The sequence below is a fragment of the Rattus norvegicus genome, chromosome 15 (assembly GCF_036323735.1).
Source record: "Rattus norvegicus strain BN/NHsdMcwi chromosome 15, GRCr8, whole genome shotgun sequence".
In the NCBI taxonomy this organism is placed as follows: domain Eukaryota; kingdom Metazoa; phylum Chordata; class Mammalia; order Rodentia; family Muridae; genus Rattus; species Rattus norvegicus.
The window spans coordinates 29,604,637-29,627,644 of NC_086033.1; the positions used below are offsets into that span (position 1 = coordinate 29,604,637).

General features: G+C 40.7%; 1 long non-coding RNA gene and 2 gene segments (V, D, J or C); all 3 read left to right on the plus strand.

Annotated features, from left to right (window-relative positions):
* Window positions 1-1,920: 1,920 nt before the first annotated feature.
* LOC134482028 (T cell receptor alpha variable 5-like) lies at window positions 1,921-4,501 on the plus strand. The segment is given in 2 exon segments: window positions 1,921-1,948; window positions 4,086-4,501. Coding segments are annotated over 2 exon segments (444 nt in total).
* Window positions 4,502-4,506: 5 nt separating this feature from the next.
* LOC134481965 (uncharacterized) lies at window positions 4,507-12,603 on the plus strand. Its single transcript, XR_010057916.1, has 3 exons — window positions 4,507-5,097; window positions 8,866-9,054; window positions 12,136-12,603. It is a non-coding gene; the product is annotated as an uncharacterized LOC134481965 (long non-coding RNA).
* An 8,972-nt stretch (window positions 12,604-21,575) lies between these two features.
* LOC134482029 (T cell receptor alpha variable 22-like) lies at window positions 21,576-22,097 on the plus strand. The segment is given in 2 exon segments: window positions 21,576-21,627; window positions 21,802-22,097. Coding segments are annotated over 2 exon segments (348 nt in total).
* Window positions 22,098-23,008: the final 911 nt, after the last annotated feature.

A 23,008-nucleotide genomic window follows, 5' to 3' on the forward strand; every position in this document is an offset into this window, starting at 1 on the left:
TTTGAAGAGTTCTTAAGTTTGATTTGAAAGTCCTTTATTGAGAGTTTTTGCTTGTATGTACATTATGGAAATTTGTCAAAATTTTTTCTTTTTATTGATTGTTTTTACTAGATTTGACATTAGGGTAATACTGCATTCATTAAAAGAATTTGGAAATATCCCTTCCTTGTGGATTTATGGAATAATTTGAGGAACACCAGTGTCAGTTCTCTGAAGGTCTGGTAGAACTCTGTGCTGAATTCACCTGGCCTTTGTCTTTTTCTAGATGGAGAAAGGATTTTGTTTGGTTGGTTTTGGTTTTGTTGTGTTTTGTTTTGACAAAGTCTTTCTGTGTTGTAGCACTCACTGTCCTGGAGCATGCTATGTAGACAAGGCTGGCTTGGAACTCAGAGTTATTCTCCTGTGTCTGTCTTCCTACTGCTAGGACTAACACCATGTGTCTTTTCCCTTCCTGGATAGGGGATTTTAATTACAGCTTTCATCTTGTCAGTTGTAACATGTCTGGTTCAATGTTTTTACTTCATCTTGATTTAATTTTGGTAAGTCTTAGGAAATTGATCTGGTCTCTTTAGATTTTCTAAAGAGACTTAAACATAAATGTTTGTAGTACATTCTTCTGATTTTATGAATTTCTTTTGTGTCTGTTATAATATCTCCTTTTCATCTATAACTTTATTAATTTTGACTTTATCACTTTCTTTTGATTAATTGTGAGCTTATCACTTTCTTTTGGTTAATCTGGGTAAAAGCATAATAGTCTTTTTAAAGACCAAGCCTGGGTTTAATAAATAAATTGCATTTCTTGCTTTTAATTAAATTCATCCCTGATTTGATTGTTTCTTTCTATTTATTATTTTAGGAGTGTCATTTCTAAGAACTTTCTAAGGCTTTTCAGTATATATTTAGCTACAAACTGGATATTTCTCAATTTGTTTGATGTAGGTCCATCTCCTTTGCTGGGTATGGTAAACATGCCTTCAACTCCAGCACCCAGGAGGTAGTGGCAGGTGGATGTTTGTGATTTTGAGGCCAACCTGGTGAGAACTCACAACTACATAGTCAATTCCAGGACAACCAGGATTAGAAATATAGACATTGTCTCAAAAAAAGAACAAATAAATAAACTTCCTTCATATAAATGCCTCCAGTGTGCCTCATAAATATTGTTGTGTTTTCATTTTCTTTGAATTCTAGGGATTTAATATTTTCCATATTGGCTCCATTGCCAGTCACTAGTGTGGTACTTAGTTTCCATGGCTTGTGCTCTTGCTGCAGTTTCCACTGCTTTTATCAGCCATCTTTATTGCATTGCTATGAGATATAATACAAGATTTTATTACAATGTTCTCCATTTGTTGAGACTTGCTTTCTGTCCTAACACACTGTCAATCTGTAAACATTTTCTTGGGGCATTGAGAAGTATGTGTATTCTTCAGTGCTTGGGTTCAATATTCTATGTGATCTATTCTATTGGTAAGACTTTTCTCCGAAGTCTCAGTTCATTGATGGTTTAACACTCTGCAATGTTTCAGTTTGGGTTTTCTTCAGCAATTTTATCTTGTTCAACTGTATTTTCCGGACTTGGATATACTTCCTTATTTCATTCATTTCTTTCATTTGTTTGCTTTGTTTTGGATTTCTTTTGTTTTGTTTTTTACTGTGTTTGTGTCGGTGTTCAGTTGTTTAAGCACACTTACAATCACTCTTTTGAATTCTTTATCTGGAATTTTTTCCAGGCAATGTGTATGGGATTAGTGATATGTGGAGTAGACCTATATCTTGGTTTTACACTTGTTTCTGTGTTGGAATTTCACATCTAGAGTACATCATTGCTTGTGGTTTTTCCTTCTTCTTTTTCTTCCTTTACTACTCCCCCATCCCATGATCCTTGTTCAATCTGCCTTTCTTCTTAGTAGAGGCATGTATAATGTACAGGAAAACATTAAGGGTGAGTAATTTTCCCACATGGGTCTGGTACAGAATGTTCCAGAATGGCATGTGCTATCCTAAGCTGGAGCAGTCAGGTAGCCTGTTTGTTACAAAAGCCTGTGGCCTGGGCTGCTGGAACGAAGTTCCTAGAGGTTTTAGATGGATCTAGTGCAGCAGGCTGGCCAGGGACTGGAGGATAATTTCTACAATGTGTACACCTAAGCAGGGGAAACAAATCCTTTTCTGAGGGAAGCCCATGGATTACGTTTCTTGTTTACTAAGTTTCTGGGTGAGGTAGGCACCTAAGCATAGGAATCCATGTTTCTTTCTTGTTGTAGGAAGCTGAGTATGATAGATTTCTGGAGCAAAATTCAAGGGATTCCTGGAAGCTGTTGGTGGGTCTGATTCATGTGCCCATGGACAATCATGAAGCTTAGTTCCCAGGTGGTATAAGTGGGTCTCACCAGAAGAGGTTTTCTCTACTATTCTAATGAAAGGTTATAATTATAAACCTTTCTTTTAAAACTTAAGTCTTCTGTAAACTTTTTAACCTAAAAGTTATATTGAGAGAGAGAGAGAGAGAGAGAGAGAGAGAGAGAGAGAGAGAGAGAGAGAGCCTGGTGGTTAACATTTGATGGATAAAATATGCACACGTCTTTGGAAGGTAACTATGCTCACCATCATACCATCAAAGCCCCATTCATCTTTACACAGAACATGCTAACTAATAATGAGGAAAGAAATATCAGAATTAAAAGACACCATGGATCTAACAGACATTCACAGAACACTTCACCTAAAGCTGCAGAGTACACGTTCCTCCCAATAGCACATGGAACATTTTCTAAAACAGATCACACTACTGGTAATAATTTAATCCTTAACAAATACAAAAGAATTAAAACGAATGCTTGTTTCTCATAAGATTGTTGTGTAATAGTATCAAAAGTCAATAGCAAGAAAAACTGAACAATTACATGGAGATGGGAAAAGAGTCAATGATTCATTGAAAACAAACAGGGAAAAACTTCAAAATTCTTAGAGTAAAATGAAAAATAAATCACAAATTATAAAAACATTTTAGGTACATTAAAAGCAGTTATATAGACAGGAATATGGTTTACTGTGTAAACTGTCTGCCTTTCTCTTCCCTCCTCCTCCTCCTCCTCCTCCTCCTCCTCCTCCTCCTCCTCCTCCTCCTCCTCCTTCTCTCTCTCTCTCTCTCTCTCTCTCTCTCTCTCTCTCTCTCTCTCTCTCTCTCTCTCTTTCTCTGTGTTTTCCAGGGTCAGTTGCTCAAAAGCATTGCTTTCACTTCATGTGTGTCCATTTTCTGTGTACTTGTCTTGTTTGATTGCTATCAGTGTTAAAATCTTTTCACTGTGTAGGTTCTCACTGGTTCCAGAAATTCCATATTTGTACATCTTGGGGTGGCTAGTGTCTGAACAGGCATTGTATCCTGGTTGGGCTGGCAGGAGAGCAGTGAGATCCATTAATGGAGTATCTGTCTTAATGTCTTCTAATTCTACTTAGCATTAACTATTCTGTATGATCATGAAGCTGTCAGGAATGTCTCAGAAATATTTATTCTAAGATCATAGAAATATGTTAAACTGTGTGCTATAGGTAGATAACATTCAATCAGTTCTCAGCTCTGCATTCTATAACTATAAGACAAATTTTGAATAAAATCAAAAATTAAATGAAGAAAAGTAATATCATAAAGGGGACTGGAGCAGCTGGTGCAGCAGAAAGGAGCTATCCACAAGGTGGCAGAGCATCTCCGTGGCTGCAAACTCACAAAGAGATTCTCTGCTTGCCTGTCGTAAGAGCAGCCTGCAATCAGCAGTCCTCTGTACAGACAGATGAAGAAGACTCAATGCTTTGACCCAGAGCTGATCACAGAAGCATCCTGTCTGACTGAAGGCCACAGTCCAGAGGGAGAGCAATGAAGACACTGACTGGATCTTTGTTCCTGTGCTTCTGGCTGCAGCTGAATTGTGAGTGAGAGCTTTGGGGGGAAAAGGTGTTTGTCAGTGTTCGTTATCAGTCTGTGGAGCAGACTGGCCTTTTCCAGATTTTCTGAAATCAGTGTAGGAAGGAAAGCAATGTCTGGAGAATGGCAGCCTCATGGTCTTCTGCTCTTTCCTTTTGCACAGGTGTGAGCAGAGGAGAGCAGGTGGAGCAGCGCCCGTCTCACCTGAGTGTCCGGGAGGGAGACAGTGCCGCTATCGTCTGCACCTACACAGACAGCTTTTCCTCTTATTTCTGCTGGTACAAGCACGAGCCCGGAGCAGGTCTCCAGTTGCTTATGGAGATTTTCTCAAGTACAGAAGTAAAAGAAGGACAAGGATTCATTGTCCTACTGAACAAGAAAGACAAACAGCTCTCGCTGAACATCACAGCTGCACATCTTGGGGACTCTGCCACATACTTCTGTGCAGTCAGTGCACAGTGCTCCTCAGGCACGTCCTGTCTGTACATAAACCTGGGATCAGGGCCAGAGACAGATGCATTTTCCTCTGCTGAGACCAGGAGCTTCCTGTATTTTATGCTTAGGAAACAGATGTTCTAAAACACCTTAAAATCCTGTTTCTAAAACATACAATGAGTGCTAGAGCATTGAATGATGTCTTAGTGAGAATAACTAATTAGATGTCAAGACTCTAGAGTTGATTGACAGGTGTCATTTAGATTGCCCCCACTCTAAAGACATCTCAGTGCAACTGGTGGAGAATACTCATTATACAAAGGTTCTTATCTTTTAATAATGGTACTTAGTATGTTCACTAGGATATTAATGGACACTATAGAAAATCATTAAAATAGAAAGCAATTTTTTCAAGTATCAGAACTTGATATGTGTGTGTGATATGTATTTCATTTACATATAGCATATATTATTTTAGACAAACATTACATATGATGCCCTATGTTGGCTCCTTCTCCTCCTCCTCCTAGGTGCATCCTCTCCTAATGGGGCCAGACAAGACAGACAAGTTTTGGGAACAGGATCCACAGTAGGCATGAGATTCAGGGAGAGCTGCCACTCCAGTTGTTGACAGACCTGCATGATGATGCACTTCTGCTACCTATGTGCAGGGGGCCTAGGGCCAACCATGTGTGCCCTTTGATTGGTGCCTCAGTCTCTGAGAGCCCGCAAGGGTTCAGGTTAGTTGACTCTGTTTTTCTGTTGTTGTTTTGTTTTGTTTTGTATTGTATTTTTTTTGGAGAGACCTTGTGTTTTCTGGGTCTACCAGTCTGTCCCCTAACTTTTCCACATGACTCCATGAGCTCCATCTGATGTTTGGCTGTGGGTCTCTGTATTTGTTTGTGATAGGTGGAGCCTCTCAGAGGACAGTATACTAGGATCCTGTCAGCAGGCATAACAGAGCATCATTAGTAGTGTCAGAGATTGGTTCTTATCCATGGGATGGGTCTCAATTTGGGGGCAAGTCACTGTTTGGTCCCTCCCTTTGTCTCTATTCTATCTTTGTCCCTGAACATCTTGTAGGCAGGACAATTTTGGGTCAAAGTTTTTGTGGGTGGGTTACTGTCTTTATCCCCCATTAGTAGTCCTGCCTGGGCACAAGAAGTGGCCATTTTAGGATCCATACGCCCACTACTAGGAGTCTCAACTAGAGGTGCACATACAGACCCCTGCTCCCCTCCCCCGTGCAGGTCTCTGGCACATCCTAGAAAAACCCCCTGACCACTCTCCACTCACCACCTCTGCCCAACACTGATTTCCGTTCTCTTTTTCCACACATGATTTCCCATTTCCTGCTCTTTTCCCTCCATTCCTTCTTTTCATTCGCCTTCAATATATATTTTATTTCCTCTTCTGAGAAAGACTCAATCAGCCTCCCTTGTTATTTGGACTCCTTGGGTCTGTGGATTATGATATGGTTTCCCTGAAATTTATGGCTACTCTCCATGTAAAATGAGTACATACTATGCATTTCCTTTTTGGTCTGCGTAACCTCACACAGCAAGATATTTTTTAGTTCCATCCATTTGCCTCCAAATTTTTTGATGTCCTTGGTTTTAATAGCTGAGTAGTATTCCATTGTTTAAACGAACCACATTTTCTTTATGTATTCCTCAGTTGAGGGACATCTAGGTCGTTTCCAGCTTCTGGATATTACAAATAAATCTGCTTGAACATAGTTGAGCAAGTGTCCTTGTAGGATGGTAAAGAATCTTTTGGGTTTATGCCCAGGAGTTGTACAGCTGGATCTTGAGATAGAACTATTTCCAGTTTTCTGAGAAACTGCTAAATTGATTTACAGAGTGGTGTGACAAGTTTCCACTCCCAGCAGCACTGGAGGAGTGTTCCCCTTGTTCCACATCCTACATGATCTTAGCCATTCTGATGGGTGAAGGTGGGATGTCAAGGTTGCTCTGATTTGTAGGAGATTTCTCTGTTCTGTTTAGCTCTGTGCCTTATTTTTAAATTGGGTCATTTGTGTTGGTGTCTACCTTCTTGAGTTCCTTATATACTTTAGATATTAATCCTTTGTCAGATGCTGGGGAGGTGAAGATATTTTCCCAATGTGTAGAGTGTCATTTTGTTCTATTTAAGGAGTCCTTTGACCTACTGAAGATTTTCAGATTCATGAGGTCCCAGTTTTTAGTTGTTGATCTTAGTGCCTGAGTTATTGGTGATGTGTTCAGGAAGTTGTCTCTTTACCAAAAAGTTTAAGGCTACTCTCTACTTTCTGTTCTATTAGATTTAGTTTATCTGGTTTTATGTTGTGGTCTTTGATCAACTGGGATTTGAGATTTGTGCAGGGTGATAAATAGGAATTATTTGCACTCTTCTACATGAGGACATCCAGTTAGATCAGCACTATTTGTTGAAGATGCTCTAGCTTTCCACTGCATGAATCTGGCTTCTTTTTCAAAAAATCAAGTGTTCATATGTGTGTGGGTATGTTTTTGCGTGTTCTATTTGACTCCATTGATCAGCCTGTCTGTTTACAAACCCAAACCAAGCAGTTTGTATTACTATTGCTGTGCAGTAGAGCTGGAAGCCAGGGATAGTGATATCTCCAGAAGTTTGTGCTTTATTCATTTTGCAGGTAAGTTTAAGCTATCCTGTTTCTTTTTTCTACATGAGGTTGAGAATTGGGGAACAAATTTCGATGTTCCTGTGTGAAAAAGTATGATGACACCTCTATTTAAGTATGATGACACCTCTATTTTATTCAATACATAAAATCTAAGTTTGAATGGATCCTAGATTAAAAATAAAATAGCAAAGCTATAAACCATATGTAAACAAAAATGGTGTAGATTCTTGTGAATGGTCTAGGCAAGTCTTAAGTATTTTACTGGAATGGGAAGGAAAAATGAAAACAGATAAAATGATCTTTATGGTTCAAAGTACATTAATGATAACATGAAAATGGCCCCACAATGGGAACAAAGTACTGACAATTCCTTTGTCCGATAGCACACTTCAAACCACAATTCATAAGCCTCTCCTTACCTTAGTAATACACAGAGAAGTAACTTAGTTTTTAAAATGAGCAAAAAGATAAATAGATGGTCTACTAATTATTTTATGGAAATGCTTGATAAACACACGGAAGAACGTTGAACACTGCATTTTTAGAGAAGGACAAAATTACAAAGTATACTGTACAGGTGGTGGTTTGAATAGGTACACCCATCCACATAGATTCCTGTGTTTGAATATGGAGTGGCACTATTAGTATGTATAGCTTTATATGAGGAAGTGTTGTCTTGTTAGTGGTAGTATGGCACTGTGGAGATAGGGCTCTGAGGTCCTAAGTGCATCCAGCCTGTTTTCGTTCCCTGAGGATCAAGAGGCAGAACTTTCAGCTCCTTCACCACCATGACTGAGCATTACCAGGCTTCCCACCATGATGATAATGGGCTCTACCTGTCTATTATCTGTAATGTCCATTAACTGTAAGCTAGCCCCAATTAAATGTTTTTATTGAAACAGTTGTCTTGTTCATACTGCCTTTTCACAGCAATAAAACCATAAGACAATACCACTCCCAGTAAAACTGAAAATATAAAATAGAGACAATATAACAAGTTTTGTCTAAAGTCTGGAGAATTTAAATAAGCATGCATTGTTCATGGGAAGGAAAAATATTGAAGCTGCTTTGGAAAATAGTAATTTCCTAGTAATGTACTAAAGAGAAGTGAGAGTGTGTATTACCTAAGAAGTAGTATACAAGTGCTCATATCTGTGTACCCATAACTTCACAAAGTCGGAATAATCCAGTGGCTGCCAGTAGATGACTGGAAAATATGTAGCCAACCCATGGAAAGCAATGTCACACCGATGGGAAAAAATGACATATTGACCTCTGCTAAGAAATGAAGTGTGAAATACAAAAAAGCACATGATAGTAACCAACTGCAACAGACCACATATGTAATAGCTATTAACCTATTAATAAGATTTTATCAGTGGCAGAATTAGAGGGAAAAAGACAGGCATAACTATTCCTAGGTCTGAAGTTGATTTTTGTGGTGAGGAACTTTGTTAAAATTTATTTGATGGTGTTGAGATAGTTCTGTGTGTAAAACAATAATCATAGACTACACTTGAATGGCTGAATAATACAGTGTATGAATGCTCATTCAATAGAATATTCACAATACAAAGCTATAACAAACCGAAAAACATTAAGAGTAGACAGCTTGAAAGTGAAATCAAAGCTCTCCCCTCCAAGCCTCTTAAGACCCTGTTCATTTTGATCCTGTCATCTGGACTGGGACACTCACCACCTCCTGGGGCTCTCACAGCCTGCTCACTACACCAAAGCTTCTGTCCTTCCTGGAAGTCTGTCTTTAAACAGTGAGGTTTACATACTGTCCTAGTTTTCTTTCTATTGCTGAAATAAAATCCGACCAAAACCATATTGGAGAGTGAAGTGTTAATTTGGCTCACAGGTTACAGGCCATCATCATCGGAAGCCAAGGCAGGAAGTCAAGGAAGAACCCACAGTCAGGAACTGAAATAGAACCATGGAGGGAAGCTGCTAACTGAGTTGATCCTCGTTGGTCCTCATGTTTCAGGAGAATTCTTATTTTGAAACAACACAGAACTACAAGAATGGGAGTCCCATTACCCACAGTGAGGTTGGTACTTTCACTTTGATCATTAACCAAGAAAATGCTCCATAGATTTGCTTACATGCCAGTGGAAATGCATTTTTCCAGTATCGGTTCCTTCTTTCTAGATGACTATCGCTTGTGTCAAGTTGACAAAAACTAGTACAAGTTGATCCCTTTACTTCTCACCACATAAACACCAGTAGTAAATCCATAACCTTCCATTTCTTGTTTGTTCCCAAAGATGTAATGCTAATACTGCAATTAAAATATAGTATAACTTTAAAAGTTCAACCTTATTTAAAATGTCTCTTTCAATATCCAATTTTCAATTGTGTGCTCCTATAAAAATTATATGTGGGTGTTTATATATATATGTATACATTACATATTATAATTTAAACACATTATATTATATATAACAATGTAGTAATATTATATAATGTTATTTTATATCATATATTATATTATAAGTAATGACATTATAATGTAAATATATCACATTATATAATAACATTATATGTAATAAATGATAAAATTTTTATACAAGACAACAATTAAAAACTGTACTTTTGAATCAATCAACCAATCAGACACCGCAGAGTTCACAGGGAATAAACCACCAACAAAAGTGTACGCATGGAGGTACCCATGGCTCCAGCTGCATATGTGTAGAGGATGGCCTTGTTGGGTATCAATGAGAGGAGAGGACCTTGTTCCTGTGACTACTGGATGCCCCAGTGTAGGGGAATACCAGGGCGGGGAGAAAGGAGAGAGTAGATAGAGAACACTGTCAAAGAAGCAGGGGGAGGGTGGATGGGGTAGGTGGTTGCCAGAGGGTAACCTGGGAAAGGGAATAACATTTGATATGGAAATAAGGAGAATAATGAATAAAATAAATTAAATAACATAATATTAAAATACAAAAAAACTGTACTTTTAAAGAGACACTGGATATTATAAATAGGCATGAAACTTTTAAAGTTAAAATGATATATAATGGGCTGGAGAGATGGCTCAGAGGTTAAGAGCACTGTCTGCTCATCCAGAGGTCCTGAGTTCAATTCCCAGCAACCACATAGTGGCTCACAACCATCTATAATGAGATCTGGTGCCCTCTTCTGGCCTGAACGTGTACATGCAGGTGCAATGCTGTATACATAATAAATAAATCTTTAAAAAAATGATATATAACATATATTTATCACATAGATTGTTTCTGTGTGCTTGTGGCACTGTGTGTGTGGGTGTCTATGTTGTGTGTGATATGTATGTTAATATTTGTGTGTGCATGTGATGTGTTTCTGTCTATGTGATGTTTGTGATGAGTATGTATGTGTATGGCATATATTCAATAAGTGTCAGTACTGTGTATGGTGTGTGTGTAGTTGTGTGTGTGAGATGTTTGAGTGTAGTGTTTATGTATGCTCATCTCTGTAACTGAGGCATTCATGTGCCTTGGTGCATGTATGTTGGTCAGAGGACAACCCGAGGATATCATATATTACAATATTATAAATTTTAAAAAATGTAATATATTTACATATTTTCACATTCTACCTTATTTGAGACAGGGTCTCGTCGTCAGCACTCTAGGTTACCTGCTCCCAAGTGCTTCCTGGGAGTATATTCTGTCTTTACCTCCCATCTTGCTTTGGATCAGTGGTTCTCAATTTTCCCAATGTTACCACACTTTAATACAGTTCCTATGTGTGATGACCCTCAACCATAAAATCATTTTCATTGTTACTGTATAACTGCAGTTTTGCTGCTGTTCTTAATTGTGACGTAAATATCTGAAACTTCTGATAATCTTAGGGGACTCCTGTGAAAGAGCCCTTTGATCCATCCACCTAATGGTCTTGACCCACAGATTTAGAAGTGCTGCTCTAGAAGAAACGGGTTTGTGGACATATGCTGCCATGCCCAGTCATACACGAGCTCTGGAAATCTGACCTCAGGGCTTCCTATTTGTGTGCTTTTAAGCACTGAGACATCTCCTAGCTGACGTATTAACATTCTTAAACAAGAATATGAGGTTAGTAATTCAAGTGATTTTTCTGATGTTCTTCAACTATGGGAGTTGAATTCTGTCAATGTAGACAAGTAAAGAATCCTGCTGTATTATATCACTGACAAGGAAGCCGGGTTGCTCTAGGCAATATGGCGTCCTTGGATTTTACACATGCTGGGCTCTGTAAATTGCCACAGTAAACTGAAAACCAGCATGAGTTGCTGGTCTCTTTGTGTTGTGTCTCTTTCTTTCTGACCAGACTTCTGGAAGTATTTGTCTATCTGACTTCCTAGATGATTGTCTTTGTTGTAACACTTGTGGATTTGAGTTTATTCTTTTTTCTACTGTTGCTCTTAAAGTTATGGGGAAATTTGAAAGAAACACACACACACACACACACACACACACACACACACACACACACACACACACAGAGCTTCCACAGCCTCATTCATAGGCTAAACATTCACACATTGCTGGCATGTTGCTGGCATAGGTAACTCTTCCCTGGGAGACAATCCCCACAGGGAGGAACAGATGAGAGCGGACCCTCTTCCTTCTTGTTCCTGGAAGGAAAGAGGCTGCTGTGACTCAGTCAATGTGCTCCACTGGCCCAGAAAGAGCTCAGGTTTTAATCACAAGTTTCTTTCCTGGGGACAGTCTTTCAACAGCCATGGAGGTCTCTAGGTTGTAGTTCCGCTAACTCTAGCAAGAAAACCTTCTCATCTGGAGTCCCAGCTTGTCATAGAAAGCAGAGGCAATCTAACTTCGTAAAATACCTGTGCCATAATGCATTGTCACCATGGCTGTGGTCGTCATTCACACTCAGCCTGAAAAAACTGCACACAAAATCTGAGGTACACTTCATAATCTGGTTTCATAGGGAATATTAACAACCCATTCATTTTCACCAAATACTAGAACTAATATCTTAAATTAGAAAAGACACAATGTACTTTGTGAGAGTTTTGCTTTGTCTATGAAATAGGAACATAGCAGGAGGCAGCAGGCTGTGGACTCTCAAGACACTTGGTTCCTCATGTGGCCGCCAGAGAGCGCTGCTGCACTCACTACTGTTCCTTCTTCCTTTGTAGATCTCCACCTGCTCACCTCATCCTTCTTGCAGCTGGCTGAGAATTTAGCAAAGGAAAGTGACAAGAATCGGGTATTCGAAACTTGTTTCAGGTTCCTGTTTGCAGCATCGGTTTTTATCTGTGTGGGAGACTTCTCCAGCAGACTCTTCCTGCTTTCAAGCTCTTGTTTCCTCTGGTACTTTCCAGTTGGTCTGTTTCAGAGTTCCTCCACAACAGAGCCGCAGCCTTCCCAAGGCTCAGCCATGCTCGTGGCGCTCCTCCCAGTGCTGGGGATAAACTTTCTCCTGAGTGAGTACAGCATCCTTGTGGTCTCTGTATCCCTGCATTCTGACTGTCCTCAATAAAGTCTGCACTGCACTTACTGACCTAATATTCCCTTCCAGGAGTTGCCCAAGCTCAGTCAGTGACTCAACCTGACGCTCATGTCACTGTCTCTGAAGAAGCCTCTCTGCAGCTGAGATGCAAGTATTCCACACCTGGGGCACCTTCCCTGTTCTGGTATGTCCAGTACCCACAGCAGGGGCTGCTGCTGCTCCTCAAGTACTATTCAGGAAACCCCGTGGTTCAAGGATTGAATGACTTTAAGGCTGAATTCAACAAGAGTGACTCTTCCTTCCACCTGCGGAAAGCCTCTGTGCACTGGAGCGACTCGGCTGTGTACTTCTGTGCTCTGAGCACACAGTGTCTGAGTCTGTAGGGGGAGCTGAACACAAACACCCATGGCTGTGGGTGCTCAGACACAAGGTCTCTCCTTGTGCTCTCTGAAGCATCTTTTTGGACTTGGAGAGGAGAATAGGGGTGTCGCGCAGTCCCAGCTGCCTTTGCACGGCTCATTTCCAGTTAAAATATCCACTGTCTGACTTCGTCTAAGAAGCTCTTTGCATATTTTCAAAATTATATAATGCTCAATCATAATTCTTTAGAATGGAGGCTACTGTCATTTTTCCATGAGAACCATTTCCTGAGTGGCCATTGCTTGGACAATGACTGCGCTAAGCATCTGGTTGTGCTCGTGAGGAAAGACCGACGCTTTCATTTGTCATTTTGTGTTTGTCTACACAGGAAGTGGAAGGTGTGGTCTTCAGCTTCTGTCCTGAAGGCTACCTTCACTCCTACCTTTTATGTCAATTTTCCTATAAATTCTTCTTTTGGTGCTATATACACCGATCAGAATTTGTCACGATATTTAAGTACTCCCATTTAGGAAAGAATTTGATGCATTTTAGTTGATATAGAAATTTATCAAAAACAGAAAGGCTTAGAGATCTGTCATTATTTTGTCAGTTCTAGCAACCATTAAAAATAAAACAGGAGAATAAGGAATTGGAGCTCATTGGTATTTTTTCAAAGAATTCTTCGCAGTTATAAATGTACTATTATAATGTACTATTCTATTTTTGTTGCCATCTTAAATTCTTCAAATCTAGTTTGAGAATTTGTAGTATGAGTCCTTCTGTATCTTTTGTTAGTATGCATTGTTTCCTCCCTACCTTCCATGATTTTACTACAGCAATACTAAACATAGATTATCTTATCCTAATATCGCCATGTCCTGCAAGACAACAGAGGCAAGAGTCATAGTGGACATTAGTGCTCACTGGCTCCAATATGAAATTTTAATTTCTTCTTCCTCTATTTGAAACAATGGTAGAAGATGACATTTTATTGCTGTGCATACAGGAGAGGAGGATGAACACTCAGGATAAAAGGAAAAGGAAGGGAGAATTTTCTAGCTGCTGCTGGCTCTGAAAAGGAAGTAGGTAGGCACCATGGAGTCATGAGCACTTGAGCATGATTTCTAGCATGCTCAAAAACGCAGGGTATGGTGGCTGTGCAGGGAGGTGAGGACAGACAGATAGATCTCTATAGCCTGCTATCCAGCCAGCCTAAGCTAACCATGAGCTCCAGGTATCAGTGAGAGAGCCTGTCTCCAATAAACAAGGCAGATAGCTTCATACTAAGGACATCAAAGATTGACTTCTGGCATCCACATATGTGCACATAAACACTCACACACACAGAGAGGGGGGAGGGAGAGAGAGAAAGAGAGAGAGAGAATCTCTTCAGAACATGAGGAAGAACATCCAAGGGTTTTCTCTAGTTCCTATGTATACCCATAGGCATGCACATGCATATACATGGGCTAGTACATGTCACCACGCACTTGTACCCACACACCATGAGCACATTCACATACACATGCACACATATATAATTTAGCATTGAACAGAAACATGCTCTCAGCTACATCTCCCAGGATTTCTCTACACCTGATCCCCTCACCCCCAGAAATCAGTGTGGGGGCATCTCTAGTAGGTGCCAGAGACATGATTTAAAGAAGGGTGCAGGGAGGCTATGAGATGACTCAAGCTGAGACTCCTAGTAGTGGGGAATATGGATCCTGAAGTGGCCACCTCCTGTAGCCATGCCATGTATCCCAGTGGAGAGATAAGGACACCAACACACTCACAAATCTTTCAACCCCAAATTTGTCCTGCCTACAAGAAGTGCAGGGACAAAGATGGAGCAGAGACTGAGAGAGTGACCAACAAGTGGCCCAACTTGAGACCCATCCCATGGGCAGGAGCCAATCCCTGACACTGTGAATGACTCTGCTATGCTTGCAGGCATGACACCAGCATAACTGTCTTCTGAAAGGTTTTATACTGCAGCTGACCAAAACATGTGCAGAAACCCACAGCTAAATATTAGATAGAGCTCTGTAAATCTTGTATAAGAGTTGGGGGAAGGATTGAGGAACCTAGAGGGATAGATACTCCACAAGAAGACGAACAGAATCAATTAACCTGGACCTCAGAGACTGAACCACCAACCAGAGAGGATAAATGGGCTGGGCTGGACCTAGGTCCCCTGCATGTACATAGCAGATACATAGCTTGGTCTTCGTGCAACTCCTCCAAGAACTGGAGCTTGGGCTTACCCTGACTCTTGCCTGTCTGTGGATCCTGTTTTCTTAGCTGGGCTGCCATGTCTGTCCTCAATGGGAGAAAATATACCTAGTCCTACAGTGACTTGAGGTGCCAGGGTAGGTTGGTACCCAGGGAGGGGATCTCCCCCCTTCTCAGAGAAGGGTTGGGGAGTGGGGGGCGCTGTGTGAGGAAAGGAATGGAAGGCAGGCTGCGATTGGAATGTAAAGTGAATAAATAATGAACAAAAAGCAAACAGAAGCACAATTTATCTGAAGATCTTATACCAAGTGACCTTATGTATTACTCTGGGAATCTCTTAGGTTTTTGGGTTGTTTTTTTTTTTTTGTTTTGTTTTTTGTTTTTTTTAATGAAATGAGAAGATCATGGTATTTGTCCTATCTCTGATAATCTCTTAGTTTTGACTTTATAATGAATGAGAAGGCAGGGACAGTGTAAGCAATCATAAGACACAGAACCTACACTAGGAATGCTCATGTCTGCCTTTCCAGTCCACTCACCTGCTGCAGGCCATAGGTTTCCCCATTCTTGCCACTGTGCAGTGGCTGAGAACTTCAGGTCTGGGGAGTTACATGACAGGGCTTTCTCTGTTTCTCATTCTGCTCACCCACATAGATAGATCCACATGTTCTTCTGTGCACTGGTGGCGGCAGCCGCCACCACCACCACCACCACCACCACCACCACCACCACCACCACCATCACCATCATCACCATCATCCATCACTGTCATTGCAGTACAGTACCTCATAGCCAAATGTACTGCACTCTGTTCCACTGTGTCTCACACTGGCTAGACAAGGAATTGTTAGGGATTAAATATTTGGTTGTTAGTGGGTCGAGGTACAGGAGATGAGATCAGGACCCGCTTTTTCAGAGATTTCTTTCTGTGGCCACAGATGGGTGCTGCCTTCCTTAAATCCTCACAGGGTCCTTCTCAGAGAATGTGCGGGTCCGTGGTCATCACCCACGAGGTATGCCATGTTTATTTGGAAAATTTATGTCTCTAATGTACTTTAGTCAAATCACAAAGAAGGGGATAGGGAGGCAAAGTTTAGAGCAGAGACTGAAGGAACAGCCATTCAGAGCCTGCCCCACACTTAGCCCATGTGTATATACAGCCACCAAAACTAAATAAGATGGATGAAGCTAAGAAGTGCATGCTGACAGGAACCGGATATAGATCTCTCCTGAGAGACACAGCCAGAACATGTCAAATACAGAGGTGAATGCTAGCAGCAAACCACTGAACTGAGGATGGGACCCCCGTTGGAGGAATTACAAGAAGGACTGAAAGAGCTGAAAGGACTTGCAACCCCATAAGTACAACAATACCAACCAACCAGAGCTTCCAGGGACTAAACCACTACCCAAAGACTATACATGGACTGACCCTGGGCTCCAACTCCATATGTAACAAAGGATGGCCTTGTTGGAGCACCAATGGAAGGAGAAGCCCTTGGTCCTGCCAAGGTTGGACCCTCAGTGTAGGAGAGTTTTGGGGGGCCATTATAGGGGATGAATGGAAAGGGAAAACCCTTATAGAAGGGGAGTAGGAAGGGTTAGGGGGCTGATGGACAGGAAACTGGGAACGGGAATAGCATTTGAAATGTAAATAAGAAATGCTCAATTTTTAAAAAATGGAAAAAATAAATAAATTAAAACAACAACAAATAACCAAAACTGTCTTTCCATGTGGGGCAGTGGACCTTGACGGAAATCCCGGTAAAGGTTGAAATGGATTGGAAGCCCTGGAACCCAAAGGGACAGTAGGAGCTTCACCTGCCACATAGCCACAGTCCCCCATAGAGAGGACTGTGACCATCAGAGCTCCTAATTGTCTCGACATGCTTATGAGGCATCCCTAACATCTCAAACCAAGTCAATAGGAAACATATGCTGTCAGACCCCACCTACCTCAAAACTGTATATAATATCCAATCCAGACAGAATAAAGGTCTGTGAGAATAATAATAATAATAAAAGAACCTTCATTAATAAAGGTATTTAAAATCATCTTTTTCTGTTTGGTCATACTATGTAATAAGCCAATGCTCTGCTAATGAAAACTGCTGTATGCCCTTCCCCTGTGAGATGAGATGAGACTTTTGTATAAGTCACATTGTTGCAGTAGGATTTCAGTTTCCTCCGCTATGGTCTTCATGTAATATGGTAGCTGGCAACCCCTGGAGGGTACACTCTTACACATACATAGTTATACATGTACACCATTTCTTTTGGTAGTTGACATGGGCACATGCTACAAAACAATTTTAGAAATGGTCCCTGCAAACTATCAAGGTTCATGCCATGGTACTCTGCCCTTTTCTATAGTTATTCTAAGCAAACTTAAGATGTAGGGATGGATGCTTGCTTCAAGTGCTGAACCCAAAAACACTTAAAACCTGCTAGGAAACTACAGTAGGATTTCACTCCTTTGTCACCAGCATTGGGTGCACTGTACAGAAGAGGCAGACTCCACTCTTCCCAGCACCTTGACAAAATTAAGATCATCAGACCTTTAGGTTTGATTCTCAAGAATGTTCTGGCAAGAATGGGTTACTTTATTACAGGAGACAGCTGCTCTAAAAGAAAGGTAGAACGATTAAAGGTTGGGTATTTTCATCTCTACAGTTATGCCTTCTAATGGACTCATTTTCTCATTTCACAACACAGCACAAGGTGTGGCTGAGACAACAGGAAGTTCTTTTCTGGAAGCCTTAGAGGTGGAAGTCTTATATGGAGGTGTGATCAGGACCTGCTTTTCCAGAGATCTCTTTCTGTGGCCACAGATGGTTTCTGCCTTCTGTGAGTGCTCACATGGTCCTTCTCAGAGGACATGCAGGTCCATGGTCATCATTAATCTGATGGTCCAGACCCCTGTGCTATTTTATTTACTTTACTTTGGTTACCATTTAATGTCCTATCTTCAAGTGTCACTGAAATTCTTAGTGTGAGGGCTCCACCATAATTATTTTGGGAGAGACACAGTTCAGTCCTTATTAGCCTTATAAGTTTATTCTTCACATATAAAGATTGTTGAGTCCTCCTTATTCTAATATTTATGAGTTTCTGCAGTGAATATGAAGATGTGCATGTGCACACATGCACATACATACACACACACACACACACACACACACACAAGAAAGAATCTTACTGTATGTTGAAATTTCATTGTAGATTTTTCTAGAGTGGGTAGCAAGATTTAAGATGTTTCAGCAAAAATGTTGCTTTTTATGTGATTTTATTGCATGTGAGTGTATAAATGTAGGTATGTGTTTAGTGTGTGTATGTGTGTAGGTGTGTATGTGTATATGAGTGTGTATGCATATATGTATGCGTGCATGTGTGTGTGCATGTACAAAACTGAGTCCACTGGGAATCACGTGTAAGTTTGATGACTGCCTTTTCTTACCATTGTCTGCATGTTTCCAGAAAGACTAGATACAAAATTATAATTCAAGAAGAAGCTAATTATGAAAGACTGTAAGGACAAGGACCTGTGGTAATAGCTGAATCTGAAGGAATATTATCCAGATTGGCTGAGTAGCAATCCAACCACCATTTCAGTGTATGAAAACTTTAGATTTAGCTTCATTCTTTTCTGCTTCATTTATTCTCAGGGTTTCCCTCAGCCTAATTCCCATCCCCCATTCTGTCTAAATATTAATTCAACCTTTACTTGTACCTCCTCCTGTTGTCTGAGCTGATTCACATGACAGGCTGGCCACTCTCCTCACACACTCCTCCCTCTCTGGCTGCTGGCACAATGGGCATGCTTTAGGGAAGGCTGTGTTGCTTGCAATGGGTTAGTGGTTTAGACAGCAGATTTCAATCTGTTCAGCACTGTCAAGAGGACACAGCTGCCCTACAGTTTCTCCTCAGCATTCTTGGTTTGGGTACATTTTTCCAAAGAAGTATGTGCCAAGATTTAAAGTTCTGACTCACCCAGAAGATTGCCTTTTATATATAATTTGCTAACTTTTATATCTGGGTAGATTTAATATTTTCGTGTTTTTGGAAATCTTGATTTTTTCCTCCTTCTGTTGTTTTGATAAAGCTTTCATTGTTCTCGATAACAACATGAACTGGAACATCAGCCTACGGAACTGTGTTTCAGTTCTCATGGTGAGTTCCACGATGCCTCGATGACATGGCTGCCTAGAGAAGACCTAAACAAGATGGCACTAACTGACAGCCACTACACATGTGAATGTTGAAGGGGAAAATCCCGCAGAGCCCCAACTGTACACAAAACACTGTGGTCAGCTAAGAAATGCTGAGAACAGTCTTATCCAAGGAAGAACCTCCCAATTTATTATTGAATACCATGTGGTCTACCCTGAAATCATATACATACAAGTTACATTCTATACTCTGAGCAGGTGTTATCTATATATTCCCAGACTCTAATGTAACAACAATTAAAGAAAAAGCTGCAAGACAACATGAATTGGGGGAGGGGCTATGTAGAAGAAGTTGAAGAGAGAAAGGGATATGTTTTTGTTCTTTGTTAGTTTTTTTGTTATTTTTCGTTCATTGTTTCATTTTGTTTATAGAGATCTATGGATTTTGGGAGCAGGATGTTCAGCGCAGACAAACACTTAATTTAAGCTGATATATATATATATATATATATATATATATATATATATATATATCAGCTTCCTTACTGCATTTTCAGACAGAGTCACTCAATCCCACATTCCTCCATCTCTCTCCTTCTATGGTGACCTCCCCTCCCTTCCCCTCCCCTCCCTTCACCTTCCCTGTGTCTCCCATTACATTTTGCTTGCCTTGCTCTTCCCATCTCGAGTGGCTCTCCCCAGCCACATGTCCCTTGTACCTTTCTGGCCTCTGTGGTGACTCCAGGTCACACATTTCCGTCTGAAGGTGTGGAGTTAGGAGCGTCTGCAGTTTCTACTGAGGTTAGGGCTTCAGGACTTCGGGGGCAGAACATGTGGTCTTTGCTTTTCTGGGTCTCAGTCAGCTCATTTACAAGAATCTTTTCTGGTTCCATCATCTAACTGCAACGTTTATGATGCCGTTTTCCTCTACACTGAAGAATATTCCATACTATGTAGGCACCACAGTTCCATTGTCCATTCATCAGATGAAGGACATTTATGTTGTCTCCGTTTCCTAGTTACCATGAGGGGAGCAGCAGTGGACACACGTAAGCATCTGTGGAGAGGGACAGAGACCAAGAAGTGGCATAGCTGGGTCCTGTGGTAGACTGAGTGTTCGTGTTTTAAAGATTCTCCACACTGGTTTTCAGAAGAGCTGCACCAATCGTTATTCCCCTGAGAATTAGTGCAGATTCCTTTACCCTCTATGCAACCTCCCCAACATTTGTTGTGAGGTGTTTTATAGATTTTACATATTCTGATTGGTGTCAGATGAGATCTCAAAGTTGTTTTAAGTTGTATTTTCCTAATTGCTATGGCTGATGAACAGTTTTGAGGTTCTTTTTTTTTTTTCTTTTTCTTTTTTTCGGAGCTGGGGACCAAACCCAGGGTCTTGCGCTTGCTAGGCAAGCGCTGTACCACTGAGTTAAATCCCCAACCCCCAATTTTGAGATTTTTAAATCCATTTTTGTTTCTTCTATTGAGAGCTCTGTCTAGACACTCTTCTCTTCTGACCATTGGCATTTCCTTCAACAGGAAGTGATGGGCTGGTTTAATGAGACTTGTGAGAATGGCCTGAAATCACATTTGTTGTTGGTGTCAATCTACTAGGGGGCACTGCAGGGTTCCTAAAATTATTTTGTCTTAAGTCACCCTGAGGTTTGAAGCACTGAGAAGAGACATAAGGACATAAGGCAATCCATTCCCAAAGCAAGTGGTACAAGTGATGAGGTGTAGTTTACCTGGGTCTTTAGCTCTCAATGGTTCTGTAGAAAGCCACAGATATCTAGAGTCTGTTTACTGGGTCCGTGTGTCTATAATTCTACTTTAAGAATAATTCTCCAAACATATATAAGCAAAATATAATTACTAAGCATTATGACAATGGACAGTCAAGAGAAAACTCTAATTTTTTTTTAAATTTCTTTTAGGTTTATCTCTAAAATTCGCCAAACTCAAAAAATTGGAATTATTCCAATACAATTCATATCACAAACATGTGAATGAACACACACACACACACACACACACACACACACACGCACACGTGATTATTTTTTCCACCAGCATTCTGTATTCATGCATTCTCCTTCCTCAAACATCCTCAGCCCCTCAAACTCCTTATATTACATGTTACATTAGAAACACAGTGTCCTGGGCTCTACATCAATGTCCTCCACAGCCCTGGAGCAATGACAGTGCAGAGTCATGAGGTGGAGGTGGGTGGAGTTTCTTGTTCAGATGAATTAGGGAGCTCAGTGACTCAGAGAGAACCTGTAGTCTGTGAGCACAAGTTGTCTGGGCACAAGACTGACGCCCTTCAGAGCTGGAGAGAAGACATCCCAGCAAGTGGACAGGGGCCATGGAGAGGAACCTGGGAGCTGTGCTGGGGATCCTGTGGGTGCAGATTTGCTGTGAGTTGTGCTAAGCTAAGTTTCTATTAGGGATTCTCCAGAAATGTCGGTGGTGGAGGGGGAGAAAGTAGATGAAAATCTCCTGTGCGTTCTTCCTCATGGCGTCTCCTGGGTATTTGACTGGTGGGGTGGATACCTCTCTTTGATTCTGTTTTGCTTTTCTGTTTCCAACAGGGGTGAGAGGAGATAATGTGGAGCAGAGTCCTTCAGCCCTGAGTCTCCAAGAAGGAACCAATCCTGCTCTGAGATGTAATTTTTCTACCACCATGAAGAGTGTGCAGTGGTTCCGACAGGATCCCAGGGGCGGCCTCATCAGTCTGTTCTACCTGGCTCCGGGAACAAAGGAGAACGGGAGGTTAAAGTCAACATTCGATTCTAAGGAGCGCTACAGCACCCTGCACATCAGTGGTGCCCAGCTGGAGGACTCAGGCACCTACTTCTGTGCTGCTGAGGCACAGTGCTCCCAGTGAGCCTGCAGCCTGGCCCCAAACTGCAGCTGGCTGTGCAGCTACAACCCCTGCCACAGGTAGACTCTGCAGGAGGCTTTGCACAGCTGTGGCTTCATCAGATCTCCACCAATTACAGAGATGTGAGGAAACATAAAAATACCAGTGCAGTTCCCACTTACATTCTGACTGACCTGACACTGACTTTTAGTATGCTAAATGCTCAGAAATATCAGCAAGCATAACTAAAATATGCCCTTTATTTTTCCATGTTTGTGCTAATGTCATAGAATATAAACCTCTCTTACATATTGGAGAATCATTTGGATCATTTGTTAAAATTCAAAACTGAAAGCAACTGTTTTCATCCTTTGTTTAAAGAGCACAAGACAACACTGACCTAATCTGCTCAATGTGACGTTGATAAATTTATTAATTCATCTAATAAATTACGTGGTAGAAAGGCAAGAGAAATCTTATTATTAGATCAAGACATTATAGAAATGTCTTGATATTTTAAATATATAACACATTTAATTCTGCAGTGTAAAACAAATATTTTATGTCATAATTAGGATCCAAAAGATAAAATAAAACTCGGAAGATGTATTTGCAATTCATGTCACAATAACACTTGTACCCATTGATTCTTAGTGCAAAACTTTTCATTAAAACACTGCTTTCAAAAGAAAAGAGTGTGGAAACATTCTAAATATCATACAGTAGGGGAATGATTTATTATACAATAATTAAATGTGAACCAAATAACTGGTTTATTTTCTGAGGGTTGACTGATTATATACCATAGTTGAAAACTCTGGCCTGTCCTTGTCTCTGTAGGAACTGGAAGTCAGTCATGCCATTCATCCACGCATCATCCTCCATTGTTGTTTTCACTCAGGAACAGCGGCTGTGTGACTACAACAGCAACTGGA